The sequence below is a fragment of the Hemibagrus wyckioides genome, linkage group LG28, assembly GCF_019097595.1.
Source record: "Hemibagrus wyckioides isolate EC202008001 linkage group LG28, SWU_Hwy_1.0, whole genome shotgun sequence".
Classification (NCBI taxonomy): Eukaryota; Metazoa; Chordata; class Actinopteri; order Siluriformes; family Bagridae; genus Hemibagrus; species Hemibagrus wyckioides.
This window is the reverse complement of record NC_080737.1, coordinates 5659928-5687134: the sequence shown is the minus strand read 5'-3', so window position 1 is coordinate 5687134 and position 27207 is coordinate 5659928. Positions and strand designations below refer to the sequence as shown.

General features: G+C 39.7%; 3 protein-coding genes across 5 annotated transcripts; 2 read left to right on the top strand and 1 right to left on the bottom strand.

Moving 5' to 3' along the window:
• The first annotated feature begins 674 nt into the window (after nucleotides 1-674).
• On the top strand, nucleotides 675-11541 carry slc12a9 (solute carrier family 12 member 9). Of its 3 annotated transcripts, XM_058383029.1 has the most exons (15): nucleotides 675-862; nucleotides 1044-1128; nucleotides 2872-3067; nucleotides 3187-3321; nucleotides 3549-3686; nucleotides 4458-4760; nucleotides 5043-5150; nucleotides 5558-5669; nucleotides 6012-6169; nucleotides 6293-6375; nucleotides 6544-6668; nucleotides 6811-7003; nucleotides 7346-7520; nucleotides 7923-8069; nucleotides 8405-11541. In XM_058383029.1, the coding sequence occupies exons 3-15, from the start codon at nucleotides 2875-2877 to the stop codon at nucleotides 9262-9264; spliced, it is 2730 nt and encodes a 909-aa protein (XP_058239012.1). In that variant the 5' UTR covers nucleotides 675-862; nucleotides 1044-1128; nucleotides 2872-2874; the 3' UTR covers nucleotides 9265-11541. The 3 variants fall into 3 exon arrangements, with proteins under 3 accessions (XP_058239012.1, XP_058239014.1, XP_058239011.1); XM_058383031.1 differs by lacking the exon at nucleotides 1044-1128 and having other exon boundaries at nucleotides 675-1003; XM_058383028.1 differs by having other exon boundaries at nucleotides 675-1128.
• Nucleotides 11542-11643: 102 nt separating this feature from the next.
• Nucleotides 11644-19102, bottom strand: hsd20b2 (hydroxysteroid (20-beta) dehydrogenase 2). Its single transcript, XM_058383107.1, has 11 exons — nucleotides 18898-19102; nucleotides 17509-17555; nucleotides 16840-16915; nucleotides 16296-16406; nucleotides 15656-15723; nucleotides 15531-15575; nucleotides 15362-15396; nucleotides 15198-15279; nucleotides 15045-15110; nucleotides 14703-14852; nucleotides 11644-13771 (listed from the first exon to the last, which is right to left on the bottom strand). The coding sequence occupies exons 1-11, from the start codon at nucleotides 19067-19069 to the stop codon at nucleotides 13622-13624; spliced, it is 1002 nt and encodes a 333-aa protein (XP_058239090.1). The 5' UTR covers nucleotides 19070-19102; the 3' UTR covers nucleotides 11644-13621.
• A 1738-nt stretch (nucleotides 19103-20840) lies between these two features.
• si:ch211-284e13.9 (uncharacterized protein LOC566600 homolog) lies at nucleotides 20841-23495 on the top strand. The gene is made up of 3 exons (XM_058383132.1): nucleotides 20841-20990; nucleotides 21879-21929; nucleotides 22794-23495. The coding sequence occupies exons 2-3, from the start codon at nucleotides 21903-21905 to the stop codon at nucleotides 23256-23258; spliced, it is 492 nt and encodes a 163-aa protein (XP_058239115.1). The 5' UTR covers nucleotides 20841-20990; nucleotides 21879-21902; the 3' UTR covers nucleotides 23259-23495.
• The last annotated feature ends 3712 nt before the right edge of the window (nucleotides 23496-27207 follow it).

Genomic DNA, 27207 nt, shown 5'->3' with positions numbered 1-27207 from the left:
ACCCCTTGCATCATTGTTGTACAGGGTGATGCAGAATGGCCAGAAATCCTTTTAAACGTTTAAGGAAATATCCACTATGCATGATTTGCCTGTTTATCCTCATAATCAACACGATCCTCAGTAGTGTCCTGGATTCATTTCCTAATGAACCCGAGATGAAATTTTCAGTTTAAATAGTTCTTAATCATTTCCGATCCCACACACAACACCTTCCCACTAGCTGCTGAAAATGGAGCAGCTTCCCAAGCTTTAACTTCCATGCTAAACATCAGCCGGACCACCCTCGTTATCTCTAAGATCTGGGTGTCTGCTGTTACCTGACGCCCCTGCATCATATAACAGCTTTGCACTATTGCACTCATTTATCAACCTGGCTGGAAAACTGAGTAAATAAAGCAAGCTTAACTCTACTAGCACTGTTCCCACGTGCCATCAGTGTGACGCAGGAATAGCGACAAATTAGCACAAGAATCAGTAAAAAAAAAAAAAAAAAGAGGATATGGCAAGATAAAACTATGTCCTTTTAATTCACAGTCTGGTGCACGCGCACAGCAATGCATTAGGCATCATTATGCATGAGCTCGACCTTGATGTTTACCCAAAAAAAAAAAAAAAAACCTCTTTCCCTTTTTTTTTCGCAGTGTCACATGCATGGTCACGTGATCAGTCCAAACCAGTTGGGCGCCGTCCCGAAATGCATCCGCACTAAATAGAACGCGAGTACAGCTCGCGCGTGATAATACTAAAAAAAAAAAAAAAGAAGAATAAATAGTATCAGTCGCGCGCTAAAAGGATTATTAGTGTGTGAGGCAGCGGTGAGGGCGTATCCATGGTTACGGTCGGAGATAATCACGTGCCATAGGTGGCGTACTTTTTTTTTTTTTGCATATTATTTAGCCCAGCAGCTAAGTGGATCTGGACGGAGGCAGGGACAGAGGATTAGAATCAGGGATGCTGTTAACAAACTAAAACCCAGGCGGCTACAGGATACATAAATAAATAGGTAAATAAATAAAGTTAGCTCTTTTTTTCCCCCCACATAGTGAATGAAATGAGTGAAGGATCCCTACATAACTGAGTTTTCTTCTGAGGTCTGCTGCTTCCTCGTTGTGAAGAAGAGTCGTCCAGGTAAAAGCGGTTTCACTTTAACTCCTCCGTGTTTGTAGTAATACAAAGTTACCATGGTGTGTTCAAGATGCTCGGGCGATACTTAGTGTTCCTCACTATCCGTTTAGGTTTAGTTATTTTTTGCTTCCTCGTGGCTTTAAACAAGCGGAAGTTCCCAGCGAGGAGGGGTGGTGGTGGTGGTGGTTTCGGTATAGCTTGTTTAGTTGAAATTTTTATGAAGTTTTGTGTTCATTGTCTTTGCTTTTGCTGTTTTTGCACATTGACTATGTTGTCACGTATGGTTTTTGTACTTCTACCCCCCCCCTCAAAAAAAAACCCCCTCAGGGTCAAAAACATGGTTCTTTAGTGTGTAAAGACAAGGAGTGGATTTGTCGTTATCACTGACAAATTTTAGCACTCAATTGTTATTCTGTTTACATTCTTTATGATCCGATGGATTCATTTTAGTATTCACAGCAGAGAAGGTCCTGGGTTCGAATCCCGACCTTTCTGTGAGGAGTTTGCATGTTCTCAGGGTTTACACCGGTTTCCTCCCACAGTCCAAAAAACATATACAGCCCTGGAAAAAAAAAAAAATAAGAGACCACTGCAAAATAATCATGTATGTATTGCATGTGCATGTATTGGTGAGATGAACAGTTTTGTTTCATTTTTTTGTGCCAATATTTCTCCTAAATTCAAAATATAACTATTGTTATTGAGAGTGTATATTTAAAGGAAATGACAACACATCAAAATAACCCAAGATCATGCAGAGCTTTAATAATGCAAATCATTTGTAAACAAATTGTGTTAATGCTTTGGCTAAATAACATTAAGAAATCAGTATTTGGTGGAATTACCCTGATCTGCATGCGTTTTGGCTCCATGATCTCCACCAGTTTCTCACACTGCTGTTGGGGAACTTTATACCACTCTTTATTGCAAAAAAGCAAACAGCTCAGCTTTGCTTGATGGTTTGTGACCATCCATCTTCCTCTTGATGACATTCCAGAGGTTTTCAATAGGGTTCAAATCTGGAGATTGGGCAGTGGGCTCTTATTATTTTTTCCAAAGCTGTATATATGTGGCCCTGTGATGGACTGTTAAGGGTGTGTGTGCCGTTATAGCTTTTCTTACACTGGTGTAAAGTCTTTTTGGTTTGCTCTTTCATGTGACCTCTCTGCTATTCACATGTGATACAGTCTTGAGATTTTTTTTTTCACTCAGCTGACAAAGGTTTATAGTCTGCTTAATGGAAAATAGGGGAATGTGATTTATGAATCGTTTCATGGCTTTTTAACGGTACATTGTTATGTTTGGTGTGTGGTTTTTTGAATAGCTCAATAATAATGTTAAATGAGCTTTTTATAAGCTCATGAAATCTTATCGGTGTAATAGACAACATTTTATCTGTACTACCTGGATAAGATAAAAACCTTGCTTTAAAAATGTTAAAAAATTGGTTATTTATTTTCTTTATTTTGAGTGAGCAGCTGCTCTGGGGATGTGAATTTGATTGAAATGTTCAATGTTCATTATTTTATATTTCTGTGTCTGGAATGCTCTAAAAATCTGAATTGCAACAAGATCAGATTTTGTATTGTACCATACATGAGCTTTTGTGAAAGCAGAATATGGAATAACATTGTTTGTACTCAATTATAAAAAAAAAAACACAGGCCATTTATCATATTTGTTTCAAGTTATACTACTGTATTCTCACCAAAACAGGATGTCAGATGTTTAACTTCCTGTATTTAGATCATGGCAGGGGAGCGGAGTCGTCTCCTGCCCCATGGAGCGTACAGCGTGCTGGGGGACAGTGCAGACTCCAGGAAGGCGTCCACGTCCGAGGATGAGGCTTCCAAATCCAACCCCCGTAAACTCAACACCTTCTTTGGGGTGATGGTGCCCACCATCCTGTCCATGTTCAGCATTGTCCTCTTCCTGCGCACAGGTCAGTGAATGTGAGGTGGAGGGACATGGCAGTGGGGATTTGGTGGAGTAACATCATGCCGGTATTTTGTACGTTAGTGGGTGTGTTTTTGTAAAAATACATGTGCGTGTGTGTTGCAGGCTTTGTTGTCGGCCATGCTGGACTTCTCCAAGGACTGCTCATGTTGTTTGTAGCGTATTTCATCATCTCCTTGACCATCCTGTCAATCTGTGCTATCTCTACTAACGGGGCAGTGCAGGGGGGCGGAGCTTACTGTATCTTTATCGAAGTGCTGTTTGTATTAGAACAAGTGCATTCATATAAATCTTGCAGCCTGAACTAATGTCAGCGCTGCTGTTAGAAAATCAATCAACACCTTCAGACCAATCAGAATGGAGAATTCAAACATAATTGACTTGATTGTTTGCATTTTCCTGGGCTGGAAATCGTCTCCACCACCAGCAAAGGGAACAAGTGCTGATTCTTAACTTCTGAACTCCAGATATGATCAGTCGTTCTCTAGGGCCGGAATTCGGGGGCAGCATCGGCCTCATGTTCTACCTGGCGAAGGTGTGTGCATGCGGCGTGTACGTGCTCGGGCTGGTGGAGGCCATACTGAACGTTTTTGGACAGGATCCAGGTGAGCACTAGGTCAGATCTCTGTAAAAAAAAATTACACAGTGATTCTTTCTGTGCTCCGGCCATGTGCAGCATTGACTTCAGTTCAGGGTTTTGAAATTGCAATGAAATTACAGTATACACTGAGCAGGCATAACTGATTATCTCCTCATCATGGCACCTGTTAGTGGGTGGGATATATTAGAGGCAGCAAGTGAACATTTCGTCCTCAAAGTTGATGTGTTAGAAGCAGGAAAAATGGACAAGCGTAAGGATTTGAGCGAGTTTGATGAAGGGCCAAATTGTGATGGCTAGACCACTGGATCAGAGCATCTCCAAAACTGCAGCTCTTGTGGGGTGTTCCCGGTCTGCAGTGGTCAGTATCTATCAAAAGTGGACCAAGGAAGGAACAGTTTTGAACCGGTCACAGGGTCATGGACGGTTAAGGCTCACTGATGCACGTGGGGAGTGAAGGCTGGCCCGTGTGATCCGATCCAACAGACGAGCTACTGTTGCTCAAATTGCTGAAGAAGTTAATGCTGGTTCTGATAGAAAGTGGGGACCAACACAATATTAGGCAGGTGGCCATAATGTTATGCCTGATCAGTGTATGTTTGTTTCACAAATCATATTAACACATCAGACTAGCTAACAACAAAATATTCTATTTACAGCAGGGGAAAACTCTTGAAACTTCATATAAAAATGAAATACATTTGAAAAATCCTTAAATTCTGTTCACAGCTATCTTAAGTTTAATAGATTTGCTATTTTTCTATTCCTGTCTCTTAAGCGGTTGGGGTGCCAGATGGAGTGCGTGTCCTGCCTCAGGGTTACTGGTTCTCGGTGCTTTACTCCTCTGTGCTGCTGTTGGTCTGCTTGATCATTTGTCTGGTCGGAGCTCACATCTACGCCAAAGCCTCCTTCCTCATCCTACTGGTGGTGACCCTGGCCGTGTTGTCGATCCTCCTCAGCCCGCTATTTGTCGGGCCACTCAACTTTAGCTTCACGCACAAACTCGGCCTGAACAAAACGGTCACATACAACGCCAGCTACACGGGCTTCAACAGCAGCACACTACACAACAACTTGTGGTGTGAGTAATCTGGCCGACATGAAGCTGTTTTTATGGAGTATTATTCTGCTGGTTACTGATGATAGGGATGAACTCCATGTACAGGAAGATTTAGTGTTATTTCATTGCTTCTCTAAAGTTAAGGCAAGATGTATGTCACAACATGTTCACAACTTTGTCTCTTTCTCTCACTCACTTTCACCCCTCCCCCCTTCTCTCTCTTGTTCCTGTCTCTCTCTCACTGTCTCGAACCCTCTCCGTCTCTCACTTTCTTACTCGTTTTCATTCTTTCTCTCTCTGCAGCGGGCTATTCATTAGACTTCAGTACAAACAGGATAATGTCATTTTCCACTGTCTTTGCGGTGATGTTCACCAGCTGCACTGGAATCATGGCAGGAGCTAATATGTCAGGTAAACACAGATACTTCCTCTTTTCGCTTCTCATTTATTGCTGTAATCCTGATTATGTTGCTTAGCACAGAATGCGGAAATTCTACACTATTCTGTAGTAGTTTCATTATGCCTCCTGGTGGTCCAGCGGCAGGATCCCGCGGCCTCATTACTGCGGCCCGGGTTCGATTCCTGGGCAGGACGCTAACCCAGCCACTGAAGAGTAAGCTGTCAGTGCTAGTCCCAAGCCCGGATTAAACAGGAGGGTTGCATCAGGAAGGGCATCTGGCATAAAACCTGTACCAAATCGAAAACATGTGGACTAAATGATCCACTGTGGCGACTCTGAACAGCAACAGCAATCTGTAGTAGTTTGAGTCTCTTGTTACTCTGGACTAGTGCAATTCATCAGTCCAATTTTTTTCCAGGTGAGCTGAAAAACCCGAGCGTAGCCATTCCGAAAGGCACCATCATGGCTGTGCTGTACACCTTCACCGTCTACTTACTTCTCTTCTTCCTCGTCAGCTCCACCTGTGACAGGTAATGGAAGTATTTATAATAGTCCAGAATCTGTGCTGAACAGCTCCTGTGTGGCTTTCACTGTTTCTCCTCTATATTAAACTTTGAGTGAGAGAATGCTATTCAGTAGATACACAACTGGAAATGTGTTAATCTGCGATCATTTTAATATACTGTAATGACTAATGTTTGCCCTGAAAGGTTGCCAGGTCTGGCTGTTGCCACTCGAAAACCACAACAACCACAATGATTGCACAAATCTGAGATTTCATTATTGTTCTCTCTTCTGTTGGCTGTTAAACTGTCCAACCACAAATTTTGTATTCAAGGGCCCTTCTTTGTCTTTCTTCCCCTTTTTCTCAGGGTGTTGCTGACTAATGACTTTGCTGTATTCCAGCAAATAAATATATGGTCTCCGTTTGTAATCATCGGCGTGTACTGTGCCTCGTTATCTGCAGCCATGTGCTCACTAATTGGAGCTTCACGCATCCTACATGCACTTGCAATTGACCAGCTCTTTGGTATGTGTGTGTGTGCTCTGGTATCTATGTGTAAAGAGATGAACAGTGAGAGAGTTAAAGGATTTGTCAAGAAGCAAGATGAGGATGTTGAAGGCCGTGTATTGACGTGTGTTTGTCTCTCAGGCCTGCCCCTGGCCCCTGCTGCCATCACCTCGCGCTCAGGAAACCCCTGGGTCTCTGTACTCTACACTTGGGCACTGGTGCAGGTGAGGCCTGTAAACATGTAAAGCGCTTCATGGTTAAAATATTGGTGTTAATGTGCTAATACATCAGTATGAAGAGTTCTTGAAAAATGTATTGCTTCAGCTACCTGATTATTCTGTTTGTGTAAAGCCACTAAAGGCCTTAACTGTGTGTGTGTGTGTGTGTGTTAGTGCACAGTGTTTGCAGGTCAGCTGAATGTGATAGCAGGTTTGGTGACTGTCTTCTATCTGCTATCCTATGCTGCAGTAGATCTGGCCTGTCTGGCGCTGGAGTGGGCATCTGCTCCCAATTTCAGGTACAGACAAATAACCTGGAGAGGATCTCAGTAGGAATTACTATTAGATTAGTCAGAATACAAACCACCAAAATGCCACCAACCAAATGTGTGAACAAAAACACACAGGGTAAGTGGTCTGTCTTGCTCTCTTTACATACAGGCCTACGTTTCAGTACTTCTCATGGCATACATGCCTGCTGGGCATGCTGAGCTGTCTGGTGATGATGTTTGTGATAAATCCAGTATACTCGTCAGCCAGCATTGTGGTGTTACTGCTGCTTCTGCTCTTCCTGCACTATCGATCGCCCACAAGCAGCTGGGGTTACATCAGTCAGGCGCTCATCTTCCATCAGGTACACAGCAACAACCCCCATCCCACCCCACCCCTCACACACACACACACACACACACACACATACAAATACCTACAGCCAGTTCTACTTATTAAATTGTAGTCTAACGAGATTGTAAATTTCCATTATACTTTTCATGTACACCAAGTAACAGAATGTGTTACTATGTTAACATTAACTTTGTTAACGATATAATAGTAGCTTATACAGTTATACAGGATTATTTGTAATCTCACCATCTTGTGTTACCTGAAGGAGGATGTGTTCAGTTCTGAGTCAAGACCTGATTTATATTGAGCTAAATATAAAGCCATTTTGTGTATGCGTGTCTGACTCTTCCAGGTGCGGAAGTATTTGCTGATGCTGGACTCAAGGAAGGACCACGTGAAGTTCTGGAGGCCACAGGTGCTGCTGATGGTGGCCAATCCTCGTTCTTCTTGCCAGCTCATCTGCTTTGTCAACCAGTTAAAAAAAGGAGGTCTGTTTGTACTGGGCCACGTGCAGATCGGAGACCTGGGTAAGACCGCACAAGCACACACCAGAAAGGGCAGAGTTCAACTGGATGTGTTGGGATGATGCTGTTGAATGTTGCACAGCAGATGCTAATAAGCACTTGATAAACTAAGAGTGAAGTGCGACAACTTGCACATGTATGACAATTCAGCTTGTTTGATTAAATATAGCCCTCAATGTTGTTAGAGGCTCAGCGTGAAACAGCTAGAGAGCGGAATCTCACAAGGACTTCTAAGCACCTTTTTACAATCCTGCTCCGTTGCACATATAAAAATCATTAGAAAAAGATTAACTGCTTGAATGGCTGATTCTGATTATGCAGATTTGTATTTGGGTGCAGTGTGTTAATGCAGCATTAATTCTTTTTCTCTCTCTTTCTCTCCCTCCCTTCTCCTCCCCATGATAGATGTCGTTCCAACTGACCCTGTCCAGCAGCAGTATAATTTCTGGTTGAGTCTGGTGGATAAGCTGGGTGTTAAAGCTTTTGTAGACCTGACCCTCTCTCCTTCAGTCAGGCAGGGCACTCAGCACCTACTACGCATCACTGGACTGGGTAAGACTGGCAGCGCCAGCCGCAGATGTTTTGTATATTCTCCCATAGAATTATCTTTAAAATGCGCTCACTCATTTTTACCCTCTTATCAAACTGATGCATCTGTAATTTGCATAACAGTATTACCTTTGAGTATTGGTGTATATTCTTCCTGAAAGGCTACAGATAGGCGCAATGCATCACTGTCACTAAACTTGTAAGACGAGGCATTTTGAAATCAATATAATGTCAAATCAACAACATTGAACCACTATTATATAATTAAACAAGGTCTGTTGTCTAGACTTGGCTCGGTATTTCATAATCACAGTCTTATCTTTGTTCTGCCACAACAGGAGGAATGAAGCCAAACACGCTAGTTCTGGGCTTCTATGACAACTCTTACCCAGAGGACTATTTCCTTCAGGATCCCACATTCTGTAGGGGCGCAGTGGATGGTGCTGGTTTTATTGGAGATGAGGGGGACAATTTTGGTGTGGACCTCCCGTCCCTACAGGCCCACTTCCCTCCTGTGCGTCATGCAGACAGCCCCCGCTGTCTTCAGCCAGATGAGTATGTAGGTATCATCTCTGATGCTATCAAAATGGGCAAGAACGTGTGCCTGGGCCGCTACTTCTTCCAGCTGCCGCCTGAAATCAAAGGAAAAGGCACAACGTCTATGAAAATCGGAGATTCTGCTTCTGAGACAATTGACGTGTGGCCGTCTAACCTGCTAAGTGCTGGTGGAAACCAAAGCTATGCTGATGTATGCAGCCTCTTCCTGCTACAGATGGCATGTGTTTTAAACATGGCTGCCGGTTGGCGCCGTGCGCGTCTGCGCATCTTCCTCGGCGTGGAGTCGGAGTCTGGAGACCAGGGCTGGCTGGCCAAAGAGGAGCGCTTCAGGGAGCTGCTGGGGAAGCTGAGGATCCGCGCCACTATTAAAATCGTGTCGTGGGATCCTGTGGTGCGGCTGCTGAGAGGAAACGACACAATCGTGCCCCCTGCGGTGACTGACGAATTCCTGTGCGCAGTCAACAGTCTTCTGAAAGAACACAGCAGTTCTGCTGCAGTGCGCTTTCTCTATTTGCCCCGCCCACCTGCTGAGTTAAACCAATCACAGCAGTACTTGGCTCAGTTGGATACCCTCACTCAAGGACTTGGTCCCACTCTACTGATTCATGGTGTGACCCCTGTTACATGTACTGAGCTTTAAGTGAACGAAACTATTGAATTAGATGCAGTTACATATAAAGGGAATTTACATTAAACCAAATATTAGGCCAAATCTCCTGAGATAAGACATGTTTGGTGTGTAGTGTGCTTCTTTTAGTTTTGCTTGGAGCTAATGGACATCTGTTGTAGTTCGTGTTTCTTCAACTATGGGGACCATCATATATATATATATATACAAAGTTCATTTCAAAGTGGGGGTGGAGCCTAGAGGCTAGAGTGATTAGGTACACTGGTGTCATAGCTTCACACCAAACATGTCACAGATCAGTTAAAACTCTTTGGGGGAAATGTGTGCACTTGCAAAACCATCCCTTTAACATACTTGGACACGCATGCTTCCTTAACACTGCAGGTGTGTCTTATTTGGGCAATCTTCTTTGTTCTCTGTCAACATATGTATTTGTTCCATTCTTGATTTACGTAAGACATTTATTTAAAGGGATAAACTGAACCCGAAAAAAAAAAGCGTAATAGTTTTATGTTTGTCAATCACTGTAAAAGGGGAGCAAACACTTAACAACTTTTATTCAAGCACTTTCCTCCCGATTCAGAAGGATATCGGAATCTTTAGGGATATAATTGTTAAGCTGAAGGAGTGTCTGTATGTGTTTCTGACATGAACTTTCTATAGTGATGTCTGTACAAATGACACACCCAGCTTGCTTAGTTGGAAGTCTTTTATTCCACCTGCGCTTTACGTCTACAGCTTAATTGTCATTATGTAACTACCTGTTTTCTTTTTCCCCAGACTGGTACAGGTTTGTGTTTTGTGCTCTAACACACACTCCCATCCTCAAAGGCAGACTGATGGATAGCTGGATGCTCAGTGTTTATCAGGCCAGTCCCATCAATTCCTATTCCAAATTTTTTGTTTGTTTAACATCTCTTAAAGGAATACTCCAGAGTTTCCAGCCTAAATGTTATCAACTGCCTCTGGTACATGCATACTGTCACACTGACAAAAAAGGGGAAAACCTGTTTAAAAGAAATATAAAGGATGCACAGTATGCTTGTTTGCAATGAAAAGTAAATATTATTTAATCATAAATGTCACAGGATGAGACGGACATGAACGACTTCATTACAAAGGTCAACACACAGCTCTTGACTACTGTGCGCTTGTTGCTAGACAATAACCCAGAATGCTGCCCACAGTTAAAGTAGTTTCACATTAACTTTAAAAAGATAGGATATAAAGGAGGAACTGTTTACATCTGCTATAACGTGAGCAATATATGACCTCTGTCAGCATTTAAATGTAAATAAACAGATAAAATATATGATGATGATCTTCAATCAATAAAAGACGCAATCATTGGCTAATCACTGTGGTTCCAGAGGAATATATTTCCTGTTCTTGGAAAATAATGAACATTTGGAGTGGCGATTTGTAAATGTTATCATGCCCTGTGTGGTTTACGTCTTGCAATGGTTATTTATAAAGCAGTGCAGGTTTTCTATGTGTTTAAAACTACAGGGGAACGTGTTACAGTTCTTGTTTGTAATAATCACACAAACACTACAGATCTGTTAGATGCCAATTTGGAAAAATGCAGGAGTTTGACGAGAATTAAAAACAATAAATAAAAAATCTCTGGACTATTCCTTTAAAGGCCTGAACTGGGACCAATTAGGAGTCTAATCACAGTGGTATTTGAAATTGTGGTATTTATGTATTTGAATAGTTTGTTTATTGAATAGTTTGTTCTGGCAATATATTGATGCATAGCACCTTAAGATCTATTTGATGAATGTTGCCTTAAACGTGGTTGGTGTTTATGTACATTAGCAGCAGCTGCTATTGTTTGCTTGAGTTTATCTAGTGCGTCAAAAAATATAGAAGCAAATGCTTATGTGAATATAGTGATGCATCAAAAGGTGTGATGCACTGCCGCTGCACACTCAGCTTTATTTTAACTGCACCTACAGGCACCAAGGTTAGTTTGTGTTAGTGAAATCCCTTATGTCCTCATGTTGAGTTCCACAAATGATGAGAGATGGTTTGGAGTCTCTGTATAACCCTTTGGAGCATTTTTGAAAATGATGTGTAGGTTTGCATCTCTGTAAACATTCCTTGGGAATCTGGTGTAACTAATGGTGTTATTAATGTTCTGACTGTTACATCAGTCAGTGGGAGGTTACTGTAAATGTTTGAGAAATGTTACGGGTGTGACTATTATCTTCTCCACATGGTGGGATTAGTCTGAGTGTACAAGCCACTGTGATTGTGTGCTTTAATTTAATGTATATTTATATATATATATATAGATATATATATATATATATATATATATATATATATATATATATATATATATATATATATATATATATATAGACAAATAGATAAAAGGTCATGTATTAACAATATATATATATATATATTCTGTTGCATTTAACAAACACAAGGCAATATTATTATACACATACGAAGTAACTATGTACATAATAAACTGGTTAAATATTTCCTGATCCCTTATTGAGTCCTATGTCTTCTGTCTTGCTGTCTATATCTGATACACAGCCCAGTCCTGTGTTTGTATTTTTGCACACTGTGTTTCTGATTAAAACATGATTTATACCTGCGGAAAAAAAACTCAATCAGCCAAGACATGTGCTGTCGGAAGTAGTGTGTGAGCTTCGACAGCCAACAAAAAGTCACGCAATCAGATATGAAGCTTGTGGGCTCTGTGTGACTCCATTTTGTTTGTTCGCTGTGATTTAAAAATCCCTTATTTGTTCACGTATGAAGATTTTTGGTGGTTTATGAAAAAATAATGGGTGCACAAGTGAGGCTAAAAAGGCACGCGCATGCCTGTAGTCTGAAGCTAATACAGTGGTACCTCAGTGTTCGACCTTAATTCGTTCCGAAAGTCTGGTCGAAACCTAATTATTTTTCCCCATAGGAAATAATGTAAAACGAATTAATCCATTTCAACTCGATGGTCTTGATCTCTCAACTTTCCTCTTGGCAACACTGATGCCTGATTTCTCCTTTTTCGGAGACATGGCTACTGAAATTATACCACAAAAGATAGTGTGGGGTTATAACACAAGCACTCACAGATGATGCTTCCAGAACAGATGACCCGCGTAAAACTGCTTCATCTCTACTGTCTATGGCAGGGTACGCCACATGGAAAGTGTGTGCAGTCAAAATAGTTGTTTTCGGGTCGAACACAGCAAGATATTTTCGCAAACTGAAAATTTGTGTTGAAAATAGAGTTCACATTAACATTTGTTCGAATTTTGTTCGAAACGTCTATTCGTTGCAATCCTGTATAAAACAAGAACCGGCGTTCCTGGCGGTCGAGTCGTACACTGAAAAATATTTTCGCACACCGAGGTCAAATTGACTCGAAAATTCGAATCAAATACTGAAAATTCAAACACAGGTGGTCGAGGACCCGAGGTGCTACTGTATAGCTAATAGCCTACTCGCGTTACGTTATTAGCATCCAATTTAGCATCATACAAACCGTGTCCCTGGATTATTACACACTTGCCTCCAACCGTATTGACTTGTGGAGAATTTCGAAATACACTTGTGTGTGTTCGTCTTCCTATAAATATGGAATAAGCAACTTTTGAAACTAGCGACATTTGCTCCATTTTGTAGGCGAATCACTTTCTACTTCAGCTAGTTTTATGTCATTCCGCGCTCAGGTTAGAAAATTGTATTTGGCTGAAATCGTTAAGTATGTGTTTTTTTATCAGTTTGTTGGATTCGACCTGCAGTTTGTGCAAATCAGATATAAACTTTGCGTTGGCGTCATCCCTTCATAATAAATCTTATTGCATGGCCATTGATTAGTAAAGGGTGGAAAAGATATTATTAAGTTAATTAAATATCCGCACACCCCTTACCCACGCTAGAGTTTGTTTACAGTAGCTACTGTTGTCAAGAAACATCAGTTGTTCATCTTGTTGGCACAACCCAGTGATCACACCTTAATAAACTGTGCCCACACTTAATTATCTCAGTGCCTTATGTTGCTAAGTCATGGCCACACATTCAGATGCTGTTCCCACGTATTAAGAACAGATGTCATCTACACGGCCATACACATAATTTAGAGAAAAACAAAACTCGGATACAGAACATATCTTGGCTGATCAGCGACATATCACCTTTGGCTGAGATCTGCAAGTGTCTGAACATCTACACCAATGAACATTCAGTGCATGCGGAGAATGTCTGTCAGGAATACTTTCAAATCTGATTAAAAGCAGGGTTTGGTTAGAAGCAAGTGTTAAGATCCATATCCAGAAGAGCAAGTCATTCACATCAGGTTGCTTGTGTGGTCACGTGACCTTCTGTTGATGTAAGCCTCGGTTTACTTGTGTTTGTCTTCCTGTTTCTTCTGGCACTGTGCCATCCTCTCTTCTATTTGCTGCTTTCTTTCTTGTGCAAACTTCTCAACACGGCGCACGCAAAAAGAAGACAGGCGCAGCCAAGCAGGGAAGAAGATCGCCAGAGCGATATGCTGGACAAGGGACAGAACAAGACACAGTTGGGCTAAAAATACACTCGTACAGTGTTTCCTTTCCCCCCAAAATATGATCAAGCACAGTTTAGTGTCTGATGTTTGCTTCTTTGTTTTGTTTTATTTTACTTTAGATTCAAAGTTAATTCATTCATTCGCCTTCAGTAAGCGTTTTATCCTGGTCAGGGTTGGAGGAACTGAAGCCTATCCCAGAATCGCTAGGTATGAGGCTACGAGTACACCTTCGTTTGAATGCCAGTACATTGCAGGGTACCATGCGCACACTCGTTCACACCTAGGGACAATTTAGGATAGCTAATCCACCTTAATTTTTTAAGAGGTAACCAAAAATGGAGAACTCTGTACAGACAGTAACCTGAGGTCGGGATCAAATGGGGACTGGCGGAGTTTTGAGTCAGCAATGTATCTGTACAATAAACAAGGCTTCTAGCTACCAGTTTAGCAAAGTGCAAATAGCTCTCATCATTTGTACCCAAATGAAACTGGAATCATGTTATGCAAATTATGTCAGTTGTATGATTTTGGCTTCCATTCACGTGCCACACCTTCATGTACGGAGTGGCATCAAACGAAGTTCTGAGGAATAAAGTGATTCACTCTCAGTAATGTTTTAAGCTATAAAGTATGCTTTTTTTTGTGTGTGCTAATGGACACAACAACGCTAAACTAGAAGCTGTACGCTTGTTGTAGCACCAGTTCAAAATCAAAGAAACACTTATTGACTGACTGTTTTAATGGCATGTAATACATTGTGTGTTTATATAATGCAACAGACACATTATAGGTGTCTGTTGCATTATATACTGAGATTTGTATTCAAAAATTGCATCTGGGTTGTTGATGTAAGGCCACATTAGACTTCCCTGGAGGGCACATGGGTGCTAAGATGGAGATGTGTGTTTGTATGTACCTGCAGGGCATGTGTAATACAGCCACTGGTGAAGGAGCTGTAACCCACGGTGTTGAGAGCGTCTCTGGCAAACGACTCTGCGCTTTTCACCAGAGGATTAACCTCGATGTTATACGTCATATTAGTGGACACGACGAATGGGGTCACACACTAACAGGAAAAAGAAACAACAGAAAGTGTGGATATTCTGGGTATGGAGACTGATGGAATAGGAATATATAGTAGATCAATACTGTAAGTTAAACTGATATATTTTTATCTATGTTTCTAATTGATGTGTAGGTTGTGTATGTCCATTGTACGAAATGCAGAGACTATTTCCCTTGCTGTATGTAATTATACCTGAACTGTAACTCCTCGTGGCTGGTATTCTGCATGAAGACAGCGAGAGAAATATGTCACAAATATCTGTCAGAGAGAAAAGTCAGATTATTTAGTGCATGTGGGTGTTTTTTTGTTTTTTATGATGTGGGTTTGGGTTCATGTTCATTGTACCTTTGTTGCCGAATACAAAGAGAGCATGGGCTGCGGCTGAGAACCAGCTTCTGATGACATGTTGATGATAAGTCCTTTACCCCTATAGACGGAGACCGAAGCATTAATACCAGCATGTTTGCATTAACATAGATTGATCTCACCAAGGCAAGTTCTCTATGTACCTTTCAACCATCTGTGGCAAAATCATTCTGCTCATCTAAGGTAAAAAAAATTAAAACCATCATCATTATTGTAGTCACCGTGGTACAACATGTACTACATTCAGGCAGAAATGAGTGGATGGTATTATTATTATTATTTTTTTTTATGTAAATATAGGCAGGTTTGTACCTGTGTCACAGACAGGATGTTACAGTTGATCACTTCAGTGATTCTCTGGAAAGGAATTAAGACAGACATTATCAAAACAGACACAAACACAGTGATGGTTATGCACCACTTCCAATTCACACTACCTTTTCAGGATCGGGGACATCTAAGAAGTTCACCAACATTCCAGCATAATTCATACCAACATTGTTCACTACAGATAGAGGGAGAGAAGGGGAGAGAGAGAGAGAGAGATCATAGAAAACAGATACAGAATGAATTCAGTTTCTTCCTCATCTTTGCTGCTTATTTTATTACACATTAATAGTTATTAATTTTTCATGGTGGTGCATGTATTGGGATATTTGTGTGTCTTGTAAATTACGACAGGAAGAACAAGTTCCCGCAGCTTCTGTTCCTCTCCTATTAACCTGAACAATTTTCAGGAATGGTGATCACATTTTTGGACCATGTACAGACTTATGCAAGTTATACAACTTGCATGATAGTTTGTCCTATGCAACACCCGTCATTATAATAACAGTAACGATAAAAGTCTTCCAGGAAATTGGCATCAATATAAAGTCAGTGGGTACAAGCCTCTACTAAGCACAACCTTTATTTCTCTCATGTTGACTTGTCAGACTCCACGCAACAAGATTGTTAAGTCAGCAGTTGTTTATTTTTTTAAAGTGTAATACTAACCTCAACTTTGATTTATAGGTTATAATAAATCTTTCTTGCAGTTTATGTTTTGCCTGATTAATATAATCTCTGTCATGTTACCCAGAATGCCAATCTTCAGGCCTTTGAGTTGCTCTTCTATAACTGGATAAATAGAGTGGCCTTCAGTGAAGTCTGCCTGAATGACTCGAGTCTGCCGTCTGTAACGTGATTCTGAAACATACAGAAAAAAAAATTGTTGGTGTTTATGGTGCTAATTAGTAAACATTTTCTCTCTGGGATTTAAGAAGATCGATTCTACACAGAAATCCATACAAAATAATGGGTCCTTTGGATACAGTCTATTCTACCTGAGACCCTTAAGGGTTCCTTGAGACTACAGATATAACCGGAACTGAATCCTTTCTTCAGAATGAACACATAATGTGTTTTAAATATATACAAACACAGCTACTAATAGGAGGAGTACCGAAAGCGTGCCGAAAGGGCTGACATGGCAACCCGAATGAAGTGTGCATGGACTGTGTGAAGGAATTGCTCGCGCACAGGCTCATCAGCTCTGTATTTCTGTTCTTTAAGTTGATGCCAAATATAAGCTTAAACATCCTAAACATGGCATTCCTGCACGCAACCTGCCATCACTCACCGATCTCATCAGCAACTCTGCGAAGCTTTTCTTGCGATCGGCTGATCAGAACAATGTCCAGTCCTCGTCTGGCCAGCTAACACACACATGAACACACAAGACGGCAAGATTCATTTACGGCATCAGGACATACTTTTGTAAAGTTAGATGTTCTATGTATGTGTGTGGGGGGTGGTGGTGGTTCTGTCTCCCTTCTATTAGGAAATGTTATTAGTTTTATTCAAAATCACTTAACTTAATCAAATTTTATTATTTTAAATGTAACCTGTATAGAATAATCTAATATCATTTAAAAATAAACAAAAACGCTGTCTAATGCACTTTGCTCAAGATCATTTGCCTCGATTTAAGCAATGCAAATGAGGTTCAGGATCTCTAAGGCTCATCAATATCAAATCATTATTTTTCATTTGTATTTCGTACTTGTTATAGTTTATTATTAGCAACTTAAGTCAATGGAAGTAAATTTACTGGAGCTACAGGACATTTTAAGAGGCCTCTGTTGATTCTGGCCAAAGGAAGTTGTACAGAAAAAGATGGATGGCTGAATGATATTGAGCCTCTACATGTTCAGATATTAGAGATGTATCAGGGATGCTGGAGTCACAAGTCAGAACCGTAATCCTAAAGTGGGAGGTTTTAATAAGTGCAGATAAAGGCACCACTAACCTCAATGGCGTAAGCTCGTCCAATCCCTGCTGTTGACCCTGTGACCACTGTGGAATGAAAGAGATGGAATCAGAAACGAATATTGCCCAAAACCTTTCAATGAAGGGGTTTGATGTTCATGTATCAGGGCTGGGGAATATTACTATATGATATTGATACTGTCATATAGAAGCACTCTTCCGAGTATCATCATCATCATCATCATCATCTTTTATAACATCTTCATTACATACTGTAAAAATATGAGAATTTGTGTACCATTTGTTTCCTTTTTCTCAGTAAAATATTTACATTTATATATAAATGTTGGACAAAAAATGATTTATGATGTATGCAGAATTATCAGTGACATAATAAGGATTATAAATCAGGATTTCGTCAAGTATTATGATAATCATGCCGTATTGCTCACTTCTGTTTCGTATCTCGATTACGACCACAGGCAGCAGGCACAACATTGTGTTCCTTCTAATCTCACCCCTGATTATCATCTCGACAGTCTGTGTCATTTCTGTGTGAATATCTATCCGTAGGATTCTTTATATTTTCCTTCGAATAACAGACTACAGCGGGAGCCTGAAATATGTTGCGGATATGTTGTAGACATGTTTATGAACCAAACGAAAGCTTATATGGATTCGTTGTAAATTCCAGTAATGGTTCCTTTTAGATATAGACATGTCCTCCCAATCCTCCCACTGAATGCTTGGAACCACTTTAAGAGTACAAATGCTTGTCACTGAGTGGAAAACTCCAGAATGTTTCTTTTGTCTTGTCCATAGTCTCATGCTTGTGAGTTCATAGCAATTTGCACACTTCTTACAGGATTACAGCAAGGAGGAGGGTTGTTTTTTTTTGTTTTTTTTTACAACCTGATTTAACTTTGTTCATACAAACGTGTGCAAATTCCCCGTCAGATTAGGTTGTGTGTGTGTGTGTGTTTGGCAGATATGCCTGAAGTACAGCATCCATACAGGTGTGTATATCTGAGACTTCTAGTAATTTCCCTTACTTTACTAATAATCCACAGCTTTTCACTATAACCATTTTAGACCACCGAACACCAGAACAGAAAAGCATCAAACGTACCTGGAAAGCAGGAACCAGTCTCAGGTCTCATGTTAAACAATTAAGATGCTTTACATTGTCAGATCAACCCACGTGGAAAACGCAGAAAGCATCTTTATCCAACTAGAACCAGTTCACATCTTTCCCCCTCCAAATCATCTCAAGATGCCAGTTTATGCAAAGTCAAAATATGGAATAAATTCAAAATTCTAAATTCATCTACTGACCATTTTCTATTCCACTTCCCTTAGTACAATACCTTGCATCATTAATACAGATACACTGCACAGGTGTGAAAGGTGACAGGTGTAGTGGCATTACCTGCCCACTGTCCGTACACTCTCAAGTCTGTTGGCCAAACGCTGGACAGCACGTGCACCTTGAAGCCTTGCCAAATCCTCCACGACCACTTCAACAAGTAGTACAGTGCAGTGATGCCACCCAGAAAACAGAGAACAGATCCGAACCAACCGCACTCCGCAAACCCGGCCATGTTAGCTGATACTGACTATAAGAGCTCTGCCGCTGCGCGCGCGCGCGCGCCTTTAAACTAACCACGAGCGCTGTCTCATTAATATGCAAGCTCCGCCTACAATTGATCGAATTCCACTTGCCATTGGCTTGCGATACATCACACCTTTACTATATTAACATATAATATTAAGGTAGGTTGTAGCTCCGCCTGTAAATATCATTCTACATTTCGTATCTAGTCGTGAGTTAAATTAAAACTTATTAATTTGCATATGTAATTACACTGCCATGTTCGCATGAATCAGACACTACGTCCAACCGTCCTGATAATTGAAAACACATCATGCAATGACGGATGCAATACACTGATAAATGCAGCGCTTTCCATCATCAAGTCCAAACAAAGCTTACACACACACACACACACACACAAACACTCCTATCTGTGTAAGGCATGAGAACATAACACACCCGCACATGATGTTCTCAGGGCAAAAGAGAAAGTACGTCCACTTTATCAACCCTTAGTATCACCTGCCTTCAGACAGCCGCAGGTGTCAGTCTCACTGTAGAAAACTACTTTCCAAGGAATCCTGTAGTTACCACATACATGCACTTTATGTGCCTTTTTACACACTGTTTTTGGTCACAGAGGTGGCACCCTAAGTGCTTTGAGTATGTATCTATTACCTGGAAAGGTGCATTTGCACCAGCATTGTGCATAGTGTAAAGGTGATGTAAAGTACTACTCTAAATACTACTCAAAAAATAGCCAGGAATGGTCTTTATGGTCAAACCGTGCACCTTAAATAAGTTTTAAAAAGGGACATTACATTTACATTAACACTAAAGGTGTCAGTGTTATGTGTGAAAGAAGGTCCTGGGTTCGAATCCCGGGAAACTCTGTGTGGAGTTTGCATGTTCTCCCCGTGCCGGCGTGGGTTTACCCTTGGTACTCCGGTTTCCTCCCACAGTCCAAAACCATGTACATTAGGTGGATTGGTGATTCTAAATTGCCCATAGTGTGAGTGTGTGTGGTTGTCTGTCTATATATATGTGTGGCCCTGTGATGGACTGGTGACCTGTCCAGGGTGTACCCCTGCCTTTCGTCCAATGTGTGCTGGGAGAGGCTCCAGCAGATCCTAATTAGGAATAAAGCGGGTATAGACAATTGGTGGATGGATGTTATGTGTGATACTAGTAACAAGACCAGAAATCATTTAAATTGAAGAGCATTTATGTAAGCAATGTTGCACTGATTAGTACAGCCTCAAAAATGTGTATGTTTCGTAAATCATCTAAACACGGGCCTAGACCAAGACTGTTTCAAGGTCTTACTGAGAGAATATTGACATAACCGGATCACACTATAACAAGAGTTAATATTCACATATAAGTTTGACTACAATTTAGTAAACAGCCTGAGATTTCATGAAGAATCTAACAATTGCAGTAGACCATTATAGCCACAAGAGGGCCACAAAAGTACATTAACTAACCATTTAAAACACTATAAGTAAAACAAAACAAAAAAAAATGGAATAATAAAATAAGTTATTACAAACAGTAATAACTATAAATTTCATTTTACAACACGAATTCTCACACAATCTAAACACGCCTCCCATTCTCATATACATACAGTAGATATGTTCACAGAGGAATAGACTAAAATAATAGTAATAATAAAAAGGCACCTCAAGGTGAACTGACTTCATTATATTATGTTTCTTACTCATGAAACCTTCTGCTTGTGTAGCCTACACAAACCACCTCAGCTAAATTTTCACAAACAATCGGTGTGCAAACACAAGAGAAAGCGAAAGCATGAATACTGCAGGAATTCCCCTGCTTCTTTTCTTGTGATAAAAAAAAATAACTCTGCCAGTATTAGCCAGTTTCAACAGGAGAGTGTCTCCGAAGATCTTTACTGAGTGAAGGTAAAGAAGCTTATTTCAACTTTTAGCCTTTTCTTGACAGGATAGATTCCTTCAGCTTTAGGCTCAGAGCCAATAAAATCATAATCAGCTAACTTGTTTTACCTTTTCCTCCTTTAGTTATATGGTATATATAAGCCAATGTTGAACCACGGGTTATCTGTTTATAAACAGTAGCCTTAGTACTTCTAAAGGGTCTTTGTATAGTCGAGGGCTTTTAGCTTCTTAGGTTTTTAGGTATGTAGGGAATGTTTTGAAGAGAAACCCTTTCTATCAGCAATTTATTTTATGTCAATTTATGAGTCGAACCAACAAGGCTGTCTTTCTGGAATGTCTGCTATAGTGTGACCATCCTCACCATCAAGATAAGAGCGGTGTCCTTTTGTAGTCTATGTAAGCTTTACAGTGAACAGTATACGCATTGTACAGTAATAACAGAACTAAAACTGCAGCTTCTCCATTCTATTTAGTTGTATTGTTTTCAATATCTGCTCATGACTGGTACCAACAAGTGCTTAGGGCATTAAAAGCCATATTGTAGCATATAATTGTACAAATTGTAATAATTAATTTAATTAATAATTAAGTTAACAGGAGTCAGATCATTAATTAAAATGTATTGTAGTCAGATATACACATGTACACATGTAACCTCAGGTAGCACTAATTTCCAACAGGCTAAGATAACGCAATTTTATAAAGATTTTAGACCAACACAGCTACTGTTTACTTGTTAATTAAATGGCTGACCAAACCAAAGAAAATGAATGCACTATTAGTAATTAACGTGGCTACTTTCAGTGCTGTTCCAGTTCGGGCCAGTTACAAATATCCAGTCAGATTCTTTATCACCTTTCTTCCTTTTATCTTCTCTGTCTGTTCAACCTGTAGGTGCTGCCAAGAAGGATCGAGGCCATGAGCCATTCCACGAGCAAGCCAAAGGTGATCTCTGCGCACCCTGTGTAACATCGAAGCATTTAGTGCATGCTATTTTCAGTTTCTAAACCTAGTAGGGAACCGAGTGAGAGACTTAAGCTAATAAGGGCTATTTTAGTGTATCATGCCGATATGTGCTTAGCCGTGACGCAAGTGAGTAAGTAAATAAAGCTATATTCCAAATCAGTATTCAGTAGGTCTATATTAGTCGTACATTTGTAACTACGGTAGTCTTTGAGACAGTTTAACAGTTTCTAGGCGTAGAGTCTCTTCTCACGAAACAATAGAAAGCAGTAAGCACAAGAAAGGCTTGCTATAAACTTACCTTAAAAACCTAAAGCAATGATAAATTACTACTTACATGCCCAAGGGCGCATCTAAATTTTTCTCCAGCCATGTTTCACAGTGAAACAATCAACTGTCTATCTATTCATATACATTTATATATACTATATTTATACATACCATATACTATCTATCTATCTATCTATCTATCTATCTATCTATCTATCTATCTATCTATCTCTTCCTGAAGAACCATTTGCATTTTCTTTTCCACTCAGATGAATGATTCTGAATCATTAAATCAAACATATTGCTAAAGAATTTAGCACAGATGATTAAAATGTTCAGTATGAAAAATGTGGAAAAAAGTTGCCAAAAACATGTCATATTGGGTAAAATCTTGCCATAGACCAAGGAAACGTATTCCTTATTATGAAAATAAGAATTGCTTATGTATATTTTAAAATTAAGATAAAATGATAGAAAATAATGTATTGACAATCTTTATTTATTTGTGTCCTAATGATATCAGAAAGCCTTTCTCTCACACTGACTCATCCTCGTCATGCCCTCTCCTCCCTCTAGTGTCCAGGTTGTAATCAGGAAGTTATCAAGAACTCGGATGGGCAATGTGTTGCGTGCCAATTGTGTTCCAAGAAAAAACGTCGCGTGTTTTGCTTCTGCTGGGATTGTCAGAGAGAGTGGCCACGCACAATTTCAGCAAAAAGCATCTGCACACAGCCGAACTGTGCTCTCCGGGCTGCTCTGCTCTCTGACAAACGGATCAGTGATAGCAACAGTTCGGCAAAAGGATGCCCCTATTTCAGGGCCTGTCCAAATTGCAAAGCCCTGCTCACACACAACGGAATAGGCTGCTCCCTAATTACTTGCCCTAAGTGCTCCACAGAATTCTGCTTCCGCTGTCTTTGCTCAGAATGCACTGGCTTTGACTTGAACATGGTTGATTTTGAGCTGCATAGACACGTGTTCAACGACACTCCACAATGTAATATCATGGATAACAGCCAGAGTCTGATGTCACTTCGTTAACAGAATCAGTCTGTAGGAGATAAAATCAAAAATTTCTACCATACAAATCAGTAAAATTTCACTATTGAGCTACAGACACATACAAGCTTCACAGACAAGTTGTTATAACTCTTTTTAAAGACAGTTTAGGTCATACTTTGCTTCTATTTGATATAAAAATTCTTTCACTGAAAGAAACATGTTTGGAATAAATCTGTACCATGGTGAATGAAAATGTAATATATACATTAAAGAGGATTTTACACTTAAAGTGTGGTCTTGTTTTCATCCCGCTTTTATTCATAAATACACCTCTTTCCAGAAAGCAGAAGAACGACTGACTAATACAATTTGTACATTGAGATGATATAGAAAACAAAAAAACAAAACAAAACAAAACGAAAAGGCCTCCAAGATTGAGCCAGATTCAATAAAGAATAAGAGCAATATTTGGATCAACGATCTAGTCTGTGCACCGCAATGATCATCAGTGGCTCTGGCCTATCTCTTGTCACATCTGGAAAAAGGTTATGTCTTTATATATAAGCAGACCTAAATTTATGTTCAGTTCATGTCTCTAGTATATATTCAGTCAAGGAAGAAAGGTAAGGCTAGACAGCAGAAAAAGAGCATAAATAAGTCAGTGAACTTATTACCACAACACACTTTCAGAGGACAAATGGCACCTACACAATATTAGCCAGGTGGTTTTAATGTTATGGCTAATCGTGTATATAGAGGCAAGTATTCAATAGGCATTTAATACAGTCACATTTTCTCTGGTTAAGTCAGGAAACTTTATTCACTATACTATTTGGGCTTTTCTACAACTCTGTATTTAAAAGGACTCGACTAAAACAAAACAATGTGAAATGGAGATTGTGTATTTCCTTCACTTGAATTTATTTGCTTTGATGATTTACGTGACAAAAACACTGTTAACTCTACAATATAAAATTATCTTTCTTAATATTAAAATGAATTTGAAAAGTAAATCGTTTGAGTGATCAAAATGTCAAACACACCATAAGTCTTTCTTCATCACAAATATCGGTCAATTTGTCCAATATTTCCCATTTCCCTCTCTCTTTGTTATTTATTTATTTATTTTACAGTGTATCTGAATTCAGATTCTGGGTGGCTAATTGTTTTTGCCTTTCCTTCTCTCTTTCTTTCTGCTGATGGCTCGTAAGAGGCTTGCAGGTTGAAGATTAGCATAGCACATCCCAAGCTGTCTAATCCTATTAGACCAACTGGACCATATCAGTCCTGAGACACTGGGACACTCATACACACAGATCGACAGCCAGTGAGAAAGAAAGGAGATAAAGGGAGATTTCCAGAGTTGCACTTGGCTTCTGATTTTTGCATCAAAAACATTCTTTAACCTCTATCTCCCACCTCCATCACTCTGTTCTTCAATACATTACCTATTGTCCCACCTGGTCCAGTGTCTCTGCCCTAATTGCTGATTCAAAGTAAATTCTTCCGTTGAAATGTTTAGAGCTAATCATTATGAGAAAATTGTTGAACACTGCTTACAAAGCCATTCGTTTACAAAGTCTCTTATCTTCTCTTACAGCTAAATAACGACTGATTAACTTTTCTTTTTATTTCCTGATTTATGGATACTTAGAAAGAAGACAGATTTGCTACTCCAAAATATTCATTCATAAGCCAAAATGGAAGTTATGATTAGTACCTTGAAGAAAAGATACAGAAAAGATTCTATTTTAGACCGCTAGATCAGGACCTTCATGTGCATGGGTTAAGGCAGCTAAGCTTCTAGAGAAATGCGTTTTCACAGCAAGTGGCATATTAGAGGGAGAAAAGGCCCACCAGCTTAGCGAGCGCTGCGAATAAAGCTGATTTATCTCTTGGGCCTACATAGCCCCTAATGACTGGGACAGCGGGCTCTATGACTGTCTCCCGAGGAGTTGAGAGGTAATGAGAAGTTTACACTTTACACAATGGCATATTTTACAAGAGACATTTACAAGAGCACCCAAAAAAATGTTTAATAGATATGAGCAAGAACATTTGCATATGTCCTACCAGCAAGCTGGAGATACACTTCATAGTATGTGGCTCATCTTTCATGCATACACAATTTTAATGGCCCCCTGCTGATAAACACAGGGCAAGCCTTACACGAGTTACAATTGTTTCAATAAAGCTCCGCCCCACTGGAACCGATTGGTATGTGGTGGCCATATTGTTTAGAAATTTCAATATTTTTGATGATCAGACTATGAGTTTTCCAGACTATTTTGACACCAGGTTCATGAAAAAAGAACAAACTGCAAAACAATTCCAAAATGCCACCTAAAACTAAATTCTTAAGAAGTGAACTTAAATTGTTACACTGAATAAAGCATATATTGGATATATTGAAATATTCCAAAAGTCTATACTATACATACAAACGCAGACATACAGTGCACTCACATTCACATTCTATGAGAAAGGCGATGTGGATTAAACACTAAAGAAGGTCAAAAAGTCACCACTTGGACTGAGCTTTCATCCACCCCTCCTTTGTCCTCCACTTGCCCTCTCTCTCTCGTCATCTCTCCTTTTCTAAATCTGTCTATTCCTAGTAAGAGCCAGGGCTCAGAGTAGTGTTTGCTCTACCTACTCTCCCCCAAAAGGCACCTCGGTTTGGGGAAAGACCTAGTCCAACACGGAGCCTCTAATTTCAAGGAACCGTAATTCTGTGATTATGGGGACCAATTAAAGGAACTCTACTGGCTCATATTTTTTTTATGAAATATACATTTTTGGAAATAACCTAAACTTGTTTGGAATAACATTTTTAACGAAACTTCATTCAATTATCTCATTTTTCACAAATATTTCTTTTTCACTGGAAGAACGGAAAACTTCTTAAATTCTGGCTTTCCCCAGGCTCCAGGGTTCTGATGGACGATTCACTGAAGAAGGCCTTCTTTTAGATACATCAACTGAGGTTAGCATGATCTTTGTTTTTTTACTATTCTGAAATGATTTGTGGCTAAATTTACAGCACAATTTTATTATTTACTTATTTTGTATAGCTCATAACTAGCAGTGTCAGCTAATTCTATTTTGCATACTGCTAACTGGGTGAAACGTTTCACATGAGAATTGCAAATACAGTGATCATGTATTAATCTTGTGTTAATATCTCCACCAAGATACTTGACCTTGTGTTTTAATATTTTCAACTTTTAAATGTTAGGTGTTAATGATACTATGTAAATTTCGTGTGTTAGCCGTCAGATATAAATATACGAACAGAGAGCAGGTTTCCTAGTAAGATCCTTTCCTAGTGGATTCAAATTGAGACAATTACACATCCACGTTTAATATGCTATAAAAAGTATGGAAATTGAAAGATTCAACAAAAAACATGTCGATGGCACTCATAGCTTGCATAAAAGAACTAGTCGTTTCATAAAATACCCTATGTCCATCATGCAGCGAGATCTTAGTTCACTTTGTATTTTCAATGACCTGAATAAATTTGCAAAAAAACAGTGATGATATTCAACCTATGTATTAAGATTAGCTCAGACACCAAAAACCAAGGCAGGTACGTCAAAAGAAGAAAGGAACAACCAGAGAAAGTCAGTCAATCATAAAGAGATAAGAGATAAAGGATTTTAGTCCTCATTGGCCCAGGTAGAGCCCAGGGATAATAATGCCCCGTCCTGATAATTAGCTTGCCAGACACACAGAGGTAAATAAGCACATAACCTGCCACAGAGGTACTGTGCACTGACTAACCTGATACTATCGACAGTACTTTAACTATACAACCATATTGGCTATACAAGACTTATTAAATTAAATTTCAGAAGTAAGTGGTAGGGTAATATAAATGTTTACATTTTATCTACGTCTCTTACCTTTCTCCTTTCATTTGCCTGACATCTTCATTAGGATATACCACATATATCTGGTCCTCTAACAACACCTCTCTGATTTC